Genomic DNA, 11,375 nt, shown 5'->3' with positions numbered 1-11,375 from the left:
TTGTAAGCAAGTTCATTTTTCTCTTCGGTGGCAAGCCCAAGGGCACACATGCTGATCAGGTTTGTCCCTCAGCTGTTCCAACCAGACCATGCTCCAGCTTCACCATCCTCGCAGAGGAGGGGGGCTCAGCTAGAGAAACAAACAACAAAGCACTGACTTCACACCTTTTTAAAGCCACAGCACTGTGGAAAGCACCAACGATATCATTACCTTATTATGTCTGATGGCTACTGATTATTTTATTCAAGCCAGATAGATGGGGCACCTTCAGCAATTTCACAGTGAAATCACTTTCTTGGGGAAGCAATTTTAGAGGCATAGAGGGAGCCAAGAGCTAGTCATGTTGATGGGGGGCGCATGCTGTAGAGATTCATACCTGGATGAAGCAGACTAGGATAATCCCTCCTACAGAGATGCCAAAGGAAAATAATTCAGCAAAACAATGACACATTTCATTGACCCTTTAATGTCCAAAATAGGTTTCTACACTCAGGTCCTCCAAATAAGTTTTCTAAGTGAAGGCATATTTAGAAAGGTAAAAGCACTCTCCCTCCTACTACCTTCAGGTGTTTTGCCGTGTGCTCCTGCCGTGCCTTATGGACTGCATCCAAATGATCACATCTGTCAGCTGCTGTACTCCAAAAATGTCCAGGCAAAAATAACAGTACAGTGGTGCCTAGTGCTTGTCTGTCCCATGACTGGGTATGTAACAGGGGACGGACAGAAGTGGTTACCTCTTTTCAAAGAATTTAGAAATTAAAAGATACATTTTTCTCTCTTCGGAATAATAATTAGGGAGACCAGGCACTTGGGCTACAAAGGTGCTTTAAACTGGGAACTAGAAAGACCAGGTGACCAGGGTGGTAGCAAACCAGCATATCAGGACCATATGCATCCCTGAAACAGAGAAGAATGAAGTCTGACCAACATCCACCCCACATGAACTCTTCTCAAAAAAGTTTGGGGTTGCATTTCTTTCTGATTCTCTTTAGGTTTAACTTCGCTGTCCCATCTCTTCAAACTCACTTGCTGGCTTTGCAAGTGCGAGAGACTCCCAACAAGTTTCGCACAATTAGCGATGACAACCAACACAGGCCAAAAGCTGAATATTTTAAATCATCTTTCCTATTGTCCACAACAAGGATTCTTATCAGCTAGTTTTTTGTAGTAATATAGAAGCATGTGGAAGTGCAACACATTCCAGCATAGCTCACTGGTAGGATCAGAGAAGTTTAGTCTGGAGATGATGAGGTTAAATAGATGAAATGCTGGAGCAGTGTACTTACTGAAAGCATATTTTAGCATACAAGGTTTTTAACTTGATGCTAGAGGAAGGAGAGGATGCCAGATTGATGGTTAAGAAAAATGTCATTTTAACTGACAACTGAACAAACAAAGAATTAGTGAGGTAAATCTGGATCTCCAATATACCCAAGGCTTTACACTATCATTCCAGAGTAGAACAGTCTACTCAGGAAAAAACAGATTTTGAAGGAAAATTATAGCACTTTTAAAAATAGCCTTTGATGTTTAAAATGCATATAATTAATGATAAAAGTTTTAAAAGATACAGTTGGATTAGTTCTGCTTGGACTGGTTCTGTGATTCTCTATCAATCATGAAAGCAAAATAAGAAATTAAATAATGCATGGAGTAAAAATGGTTATCTGCACCAAAATTAGAGATGAGCTTTAGCCAGTTACTTGAATAAGTTTTCTTATTGTAAGTACTGCAGAGTCAGACCTCTTACCATGTGCAGCAGAGATTGTTGTTACACGTTAGCACGTGCTTAATACACCAAATGTTAATTGTTTTGAGTAGCACAAGCATACTGCAGAGTAAGGGAAGTCTCTGAAACCTGCTACTCCAGTCTTATGGATAAGAGAAGTGTATTTGATCCCTCTTGAAAGGCTGGAGATCTCAAGCTTCTGGAACTTCTCATTATAGTGACAGTGTGCTTGACAATACAATTTAGTAACTTTTTAGTAACCTTTTTAAACTGGTGCAAGTATGGGCTCCTGTGTGGAAGGGAAGTCCTGTCTTCTGCGTTAGTATTACCACTTGTGCAGTAAATTAGATGAAAGAACTACCTGAAGCCTTTACTAAGCTTTTACCCAGAGCTTAGTAAAACCCTGCAGCAAGGGAGCAAGGGTTTCCTTAGTTTTAAGCTGGATCAGCCCCTGATTTATCTCACCATTCATGTGAACAGCTATTATTCCTGACACAGGCTGGTGGAGCAAGAACACACACAGATCTGTGTATTCGCATAGAGATTTGTTCAGCCACAAAGCTCAGGAGCAACCTTCATGCAGATGACACTGACTCGCTGGCACCATGGGGAATACTTCCCCAGGACTGGCTGTTCACACTGGCATTGCTTGCTTCACTCCTGGGACTGAGATGCCAGAGCAGTCTAAGAGCGGATTGCAAAAGCCAGATCTTTCTGTGTATCAACTAAAATAAAATGTATTCTTGGCCTTCTTAATTGATTTAAAAACCCAATAATTACAGCTGTAAAACCTAGTAACTTTTTAAAGTTGAAAACTCTGTTTAAACAAGTGTTGTTAATTCATTTCCTTCAAGGATTTCCACTTTTGCCAGAAAATTCCTGAATGTACAGTCTTACAGTGATAATCCATTTTTAAAAATAGGTAGCTGAGGCTATTCCCAAGAGGCAGAAGCTTGTGGATTTACAGTGAAACTGATTCCAGTGTAAGAAAAATGAAACAGATAGTCAGGTTCACCTGATATACACAACAGCAGTGACAACTTCTCCACTAATAAAAGATAGGACACAATTAGACTGCTAACCTTTCCACTTTGGGAGTTTATCAAAAGAGCCCAGGACTTTAAATTAAATGAGAAGAATCAAAGATAAATTCTGCTATTACAGAATTCTCCTGTTCTCCACTTTCATCTAAAGCTCTCTTCAGAAAGGCCACTAGTCTCAGATCTAGGTGCAAACTGCCTTTTAGAAAACCTTTGATACTATAATAAAAGGTGGATTAAATATTGTGAAGGAGCATGTCTGTGAAAAGTATTACATATTTAACTGAACTGTGATAGCAGAAAGGCTCAGGAGGAATTGAATTAAACAAATAAAGGTTTTGCAATATCTTTTGGTACACCAGGTACCAGATAGTGGGTGCTAAAAGACAGCAGGGCCAGAGCATATATTATGAGCTGGGACTAGAAAAGAGAGAACAGTTGGCAAATAGAAAAAAATAAAGCCAAGGACAGCAGGAAGAAAACATGCAAAACAGGCACTCTAAAAGGGGAAGGAAAACTTTTGATGTTTTTGCAGTGAGCAAGATGACACAATTTCTACTGCCTTTTAAACAGATTTGAAAACTACCTCTTACAGACTTTTGGTCCATTTTACAGAGACCATATGGTCTAAACACTAAGCAAATACAATTTGAAAGTAGCCTCAGCCTAAAAGGCACATGAAGTGCCAGGGGGGAAAAGGAGAGGCAAAAATGAAGAGCTCCTCCAAGTTTAAGTCTTTTCGGAGATTCTGGAGTGCGCAGATCCCGTGTTACAGTGAGGACCCTCCACGCATTTGAGGTGAGTAAGCTCTCTGGCGAGTGACAAAGAAAAACATTTGCCATTATTTTTTCTGAATCATCTGCCATCTTGTGCTAAGCACTTTAAAACCACTTACTGAGACAAATACCAAGGAGCACCCAGTCTAACGTGGAACCTGGAATTCTTCCCAGGCTCCATACAAGCCCAACATTATAAATCAGCAGACACCAGACTACTCTACAGCTCACACACCCTGAATATTCATTGCAACGAATAACTCTTCTCCACACATCCCAGAGAAACTCTGGCAAGTATTTGTCTGCTAAACATTTGGCCCTGTTACTCCTGATATGGCCGTAAAACATTACCAGCCAACATTTCCTTCAAGGGATAAAGTGCAAGAGATGTTGAGAAAGAACTATGAAGACAGTAAAGAAAACTGAAGAATAGCATGTAAATAGTTGACATGCGTTTCCCAAGCACTACCAAGGTATAGGTAAATGTCTATGCATTACATAGAGGCAGAGTAATCTGGCTTCATTGAGAGGTGGAGTGGAAGGAATAAAAAAGGAGTAGTAGTGAAGATTTATGGAAACTTGAAATCTAAGGTAACAATACCATTGGCAAAGAGTATAGCAGCTTCTTTTCTCTAGACTGGCCTCAGGGCATTTAATTTTGGTGTCCTTCATCTTCAAGGCTAGCCAGCCACAGGCCCCACATCATAAAAATGTGTTCACAAGCCATCTATGTTCCCCTGGGCTCTTAACCAGGACACAGGAAAGGTTGCATTTAAAAATCATTTTATTATTAACATAATCTTCCCATTTAGCCAAGTGTGGGTCATGTATAAGGAGTGTCAGTAAATATTCCATTTGAGGCTTACTTTTTACATATTTCCATCGATAAATAAACTCTGAATTCACATAAAAAAGTTAAACTTAAATAACCAATATATTTTTTGTAACAGGCATACATTGGTAAAATATAAATATTCTTGTACTCAGCCTTTGCTCTAAATAGAGATAACAGTTAGCCACACATCACAGTTATTAACAACTGAAAACAAGAACTCAACTGATTTTCTGGCCTGGACTAAAATAGAGATGGAAACAGAAAATTCACATTTTGACTTTGGGCCAAAAGAGGTTGAGAGGCAGGAAGAGAACAGTTTTATTAACAGCCTTGTTAAAAATAGTCTGCTCTGCCACTGAATTTTAACTTATTCTACATTTGGTAGTTGATTCCATTATAATTTTATGTAACACTCAAGTATCACTAACAAAATATGGCACATCATCCATGAACAATATAATGATGTTTTAAAACTACCAGGGCAAAAATGTAGGTGATATGAGTGGTTTGGTTCTGACTAGCCATTTTGTCCTCTTAGTCTAACATTAATGAATACATTCCATCACGTCACTGTTTTGGCCACTTTCCCGCCAAAGACTGGAGTTTGTTACCTGTAGCTCTGAAGTTTTTCAAACTAACGAGTTACCAGGCAGCCTGATACACTGGGTTTCCTCACTCAGAAGTCAGACCAAAATCGGTTTATCAAGATGCCCTCTCAAAGGACTCTAGGAATGATGGTAAAAGGGACCACGGGACTGCTAGCTTCAAGCTCCAGTGCTGTCAGGAAGCATTCGGTTGCGGCATCATCATTGCCTTGAGCCTGCAGCACCTCTCCCAGGCCATTCCAGACCTCATGGGCTGTGGAGTTCACCTGGACGGCATCTCTGAGAATCTTCTCTGCCAAGCTATAGCGCCCGAGCTGGTGAAGTATCAGAGCCTTCAAGAAAAAGAAAGATAAATGGTTGAGATTGGCCAGTAGGACTTTCCTGAAGCACAAATGATGTGTCACAACATTGAAATAAGTGAAGGTAGATCTTGGATTCAAAGTGTTACAGACTGTGTAATTTTTTTTTTTTTTTTTTAAACAAAAGAAGTGACCTGAAGCAGGACTGGAGTAAGCTACTCCACACCAACAAGGAATCAAGTGGCTTTGGACAGGAAACAAAGACACTGAAATGCAAAAACTGAGTCGAACCACAAAACCTCCACCCAACCACCAAAAATCAGTAAGTACCTGAGCTTTTGTGGCAAGCTCTTGTGTCTAAAGTCTGACTAAAGTGTGTGCCCTGAAGTGTTTGTATCCTGGTTGTGCATCTCAGCAACCCAGCTCCTAACATCTGAGATCATACACACAGCACCATCGGCTCTCAGGGATGGCAGTAACAGAGCAGAGTTCAGCCTAATGGGCAACAGCCATGGTATTCAATTCAGCCTGTGGAATGGGAAGCGTGCTGGGACTAATATTGCACCGGTAGTGCATAGTCCAGCAGGCAGGTAACTTCCTCAGGAGCTTCCTAGACACAGATGCTTTCCCCACAGTCTTCCTCTGTGGGATGGGATCCGGTTCAACACCACGTGATCCAAGAGGATGTCCAAACCCACTAGGATATGGGCTGAATGAAGCAGTGGAGATCTCCATCCACCACATTCAGCTATGTTACTTGCCAGAGGAGTCATGGAATGACCCAGTAAGAGAGCTTTACTCTGTAATTATAACAATCCTAGCAATGTTATGCATTTTTACCTTGTAATTCTGTATTGCAAAATGCACATGGACAACAAATCTTTGTTTTCCAGAGAGGCGTCCTGATTACATGCTTACAGATTCACTGCGACTTCTCCCCTCCCAGCCCCGACTCCTTGGACCACGATTTCTCTTATTTTTCTCTGGATATCTGCCCCTCAAATCCTTACAAACCTAAGTGCCAATGATTAGAAAGTATTGAAATTCTATGCAAACCTTGCATTATCCAAGATACATTTCTCGAATTCCACCCACCATGCTGACTTTCAGCATGGTAGACTGCTAACTCCATCCTACAGAGCAACAGAGCAGACCATGCTTTGAAGAACAATATAAAGAACGCTGTATAGTATTGCCAAGTAAATAAATGCAATGAAGGCTAATTTCTATCAGCCTAGCAGATGTTCTCACATAAAGGTGCTAGAAGGCTTTTCTGGGTTTGGATTTTTTTGAGCTGTCAAGTGAGTCAGCATTTCCAGAGTGAGTGAACAGTACTTTCAATCCAAAAATCAGATAACTCTCAGGGTCAATGTTTTTTTCCCTGCAGGAAAGTCACTGTCAGTGACTGGTAGGTATCAGATGTGAAACTACAAAAACTTAAGAAAGGAGATGGAATATGTAAAGGTGGTTTGGCTGCATGCACCTAACCTTAGTAAAACTAAAATGTTCTTATTTTTTGAGACAAGATGCTCTAATTTTTATTTTTTTTTGTGCAGATTTGATATCTTATACTAAACAGGCGAGTTCTTAGTAGTAATACTTTTATCCCCAAATATGCCAGACTATTTTCCCCACTTCCTAATGATACAAGCTTCTTTTCAAGACCAAAGGAAACTGATACAAGGAAATGATCACCTGCTTTACAACTTATTTACTTATAGTAATTTATAATAATATTGCTTAATAATCCTGCTTGCCATGATTGTTCTGTGGAAACTTACCAAGGAACTACTATGTTCAACAAAAATAAGTGACGCGTGCTTGGAAAGCAGATGCATTCTAACAAGTTTAGGTTTTGTAGTGGATAGATAGCCATATATGGGTGATAGAAACTGATATACTGATGCTTTTAGATAAGATAGAGGTGGTAAACCAGCTGGAACTACTCTTGTTGTTCAAGAAATTGGCTAAGAGAATCTGCGCATGCTCCAAGGAAAAGTACAAGGTGAGAAAGATTGTGAGCCTTCCTCCCAAAGACCCCCAAAAGACACCCACCAGGAGGCAATACGCAGGTACAAAGATAAACTGCTGACACCAGCTTTTGAACTAACCCAGCCTTACTTATGCATATGTATGCTTGTATTATGCAATCCAATTAATATGGATATCCACACTCTATAAAAATGTGCTGTTGGTGTGCAAGCTTTGTGGAGAAATCCCCTCGGACCCTGGCACTGGAGTAAACATGCCTGCTCTATAACTCTCTCCAAGTTGCAGAGTCCGTTTCTGCGAATCAAAACAACCAAATTTTGCAGATATTAGCCTGTTGATGGGAACACAAATACGTTATGTCATATCTGCCCTATTGGAAAAAAGTGTGGCTGAGATTTTCCATCTGATAGAACCAGAGCAAATACTAGCTGTTTGCCTGCTCTTACACTTTTCTAAATATATAGACTACTTAGCACTAGCGAAGGAACCATTCTTGCATGGGCAATCAGGTTGCATCCTGTACCCTCATGTTTTGAGAGCACAGCTTTTAGAGGGAGAGTCTCCCAAAAGTCAGTCTTTCACTGGTGTCTCAGGTTGGGATGGTAAAAGACTCTTGCCTTGGGTAGCAACAACTGGGGCAGTGAGCCTTGCTTCCAAAGAACCACTGGAGAGAAAGTCAGACCCATTTCATTCTAAGCATGAAAAGAACAGTGACATTTGGTCACTATAGCTGTGGGCTGAGCTCAAACAAGTGATCTAGAGAAAGAAGACACAATGCCCTCTGATTCATTAACTCTCTCAGAATGACAGTCAGATGTCATATATTGTGAGTGTGCAGTTTGTAGCTTTTTCTTCACAGATGACTTCATTAAAATTCTGAGGCACAGAACATTCAAATTGTTTGCAGTCCTTGCCTGACTTTGCTCTATTAAGCATTACGCTACAGACCACAGGGAGAAGAAGCAGGCATGCCTATCACGCAGCAACATCCTTCATTGTCCTCGAACCACCACCCATCCAAGAAAACTGACCTCCAGTTTACCAGCTGTCATCATATGCTTGCTCTCTGTACTAAATCCTTCAGGAAAACAAAACAAACCAAAAACTAAACCAGTAAAACCAAAAATCAAAAAAAAAAAAACCCCAAATGAAAACTCCTCTAAGATTTCCCAGAAATCAGTACAAATTATCCTAATCCTTCACTGTGTATTTTCCTTTGCTTTCTAACTGGAAACAAAATCTTGAAGCTACCAGTTCTGTCCTTTATCTATTTAGCAGCAGATGTACAGACAATATTTATCTGCAGAGTAATGTTAGGTCTCTTGCTTTATGGCCACAGATGGACTTGAACAACACATCAACTCTGCAAAAACAGAGAGGTACCTAAGTGACATACGGCTCACACCTTCAGACTTAGCATGTTGCTTTAAAACCTAAACAGTATGCCTTCTCCCTATACCCTCTTTATAAACAGGCATATAAACTTAAAAAAAAAAAAAAGGTAGGATTTTGGAACCTGAGTCAATTAGACAAACTGCTGTATAGTAATTTGAATAAACAATAAGAAATATTAGTAGGAAAACACCCATTCTACAGAAGATGATGAAAACAGGAAGTTCCTGAGGGCTTATACTAATCTAAGGCAAACTATTTGTTCTTTCTACATTTTCAAATGCTGCAGTACTTGACAGAGGTGTTTAAGACAACTGTTGGCATCCTGCTAGGAGAAAGCAGGATCTTCCCTATTATTGCATCTCTTTCACACAAAAGACCGATAAATTTATAATATTTGTTTCTAACATAGTTATAAAAGCCTGTAATGCGTGTGGGCTGCTTCATTTTGCAGCTCTGAACAAATTTTATTATTTTTCCACATGTTTGGTTTACTGAGAAATTTGGGGTTCTTTTGGAGGTTTTTGCCAAACCACTGATCTCCCCTGTGTAAGGGCTTCCAGCTTCTGTCTGTTCAGGCTGTTTTTCTGTTTTAAACTCTCTAAGCAAATCTTATTTTTCTTGTAGCCAGTTTTACATTGTAGAAGTTTATTTTGTAACTCCAGAAAGCTCCAAGAGAACACTCTAATCAGAAGTGGCACAGGCAGAAAGTGAAGGGAATATGAAGAAACAAAAAGACTTTTTTGTGCCATCATCCCAAGAAGTGAAAGCAGTGCTTCTTGTCGATATTTATACTAGTCACGCTGAATAATCAACAGTACCCATAGATCTGTGGAGTTCAGATGCTCTCTGCCCAAGGAAAGGTCAACAGCCCTTTACAGTGCTCTGGCCATCATTGGGGCTCAGAGCTGAGAGTAACAGGGACTTCTCAATTTCAAGAGCCTACAGAAATGGCTTTCTAAAAACCAGAACAAAACCCTTCAGAAACTTATAAAAAGGAGGGAAAAGTGTTTCCAATTTTCTTCTCTGCTGCAGGTTATTTTCAAGATCTTGCTGATGCTTTCCTCATCCAGTCTGGAGACACAAACTCTCGCTCTAGTTGGTCAACGATTTTACATGTGTTTCCTTCCCCGATGATCACACTTTACACTTCCTTTTACACTGCCCCACATACAAAACTGCTATTCTTTGCCTATTTCACCAAAGCATCTATTTGAGGATTGTTTTTATAATGCTCAGCCAAACAGGGCTCAACCCCTGACTGAAGGCCCTTGGCACTGTTGTCAAAATACCACCCAGAGAAACAGCTATTGAGTCTGAACAGATAGAAATATCTTAATGTACCATCCAAAACATTCGGCTGAATAACCTTCATTTACACTTACCTTGCATGCGTTAAGGAATGGCAATTATATGTTGTGTATTTTGGATACTGACTTGGGACTAATCATGTCTAGTGTTTTAATTAGCAACACATCACAAGAATTATGTGATGATACAGTTAGCTAAGAAAAAGTTAAGAGAATATGATATAGAAAGCAACAGGCTGATCACGAGAAGTAGGATAATAGAAATGTGGCAAAAGTCAGTAAAACGAAGTGGAAAAGAACAGAACAGTAACACGAGTTCCGTGGCATTGTTGGAAGCCTGTCAGCCAAGTAGCTTGGGAGAAGGACTTGGATATATCTGGCAATCACGGGATAACAGTGTGAAAAGGTACCAGTGTGAAAGAGGAAAACTCAACTGACGCCAGGACAGGTTTCTACCAGCAAGAAAGACAACAGAGACTTCAGCAGCTGTGCTGTACACAGCTATAGTAGGGCCTCCTCTGGCACCCTGTAGAGTCTCCTCTATTCAACAAAGGTCAAACTGGCACAGAAAATGACTATTGAGACAATCAATAAAAATCTTAATTTACAAGAGGAGACTCGGTTTGTTTAACCTAGCAAATCACAAGCTGAGAGGAGGTGAAGTTATTTGCTATAAGAACAGTAGAGAGAACAGAATAGAGAAAAACTATTTTCGTTAGAGAATAATGTTGGCCCAAGAATACGTGTATAAATTGGCTGTAAGTTTACCAAAAAAAAGGTGAAAACTTTCCTGGCAATTGAAGCAGAGATATTTTGGAACAGCCTTCTACTCACAATAGCAGGGTACAAAACAGTGTTAAGACCAAGTCCTACAGGAAGAGCTTACATGCTCTGAGGGTTACAAGGAAGAAACTTGTCTAGAGGGCCCAGGGAGCTTCCACTACTCCTGTTCCAGCATCAGTTTCTCCCTTTAACTGCACTGAGAGGTGATAACATTTGCATGCTTATATAACATTACTACTTGATGCTTCTCTTGTATGAACAACTTTTCCTTCACTTCTTGGGTTACTCTGAAGCAGCATGTGCAGAGAAATGTCCAACTAATGAATACAAAGATGTCCTGGTTTCAGCTGGGATAGAGTTAATTTTTCTTCTTAGTAGCTAGAGGACTGCTGTGGTTTAGATTCAGTATGGGATGTGGTATCAGAACAGTGTTGATAATACACTGATATTTTCAGTTGTTGCTAAGAAATCAAGGACTTCCCAACTTCCCATGCCCCGTCAGTGCGCAGGTGCACAAGAAGCTGTGAGGGAGCAATGGACTCAAACTGGCTGATGAAATGTTCCATGTCATATAACGTCACGTTCAGTATACAGAGGAGGGTTGGCTGGGAAGG

General features: G+C 40.2%; 1 protein-coding gene across 4 annotated transcripts in view; it reads right to left on the bottom strand.

The window, feature by feature from the left end:
• Positions 1 to 4,314: 4,314 nt before the first annotated feature.
• Positions 4,315 to 11,375, bottom strand: part of TTC7B (tetratricopeptide repeat domain 7B) — a 120,688-nt gene continuing 113,627 nt past the window's right edge. For all 4 annotated transcript variants that reach the window (XM_026849657.1, XM_026849658.1, XM_026849659.1 and 1 more), the window contains one exon: positions 4,315 to 5,317. In XM_026849657.1, the coding sequence (XP_026705458.1) occupies positions 5,096 to 5,317 (222 nt within the window). In that variant the 3' untranslated portion in view covers positions 4,315 to 5,095. The remainder of the gene's footprint in view (positions 5,318 to 11,375) is intronic.

Source organism: Athene cunicularia (genome assembly GCF_003259725.1).
Source record: "Athene cunicularia isolate RWA chromosome 5 unlocalized genomic scaffold, athCun1 chr5_part1, whole genome shotgun sequence".
Lineage (NCBI taxonomy): Eukaryota > Metazoa > Chordata > Aves > Strigiformes > Strigidae > Athene > Athene cunicularia.
Note: the sequence above shows the minus strand (reverse complement) of the source record. Positions and strands in the feature narration are given on the sequence as shown.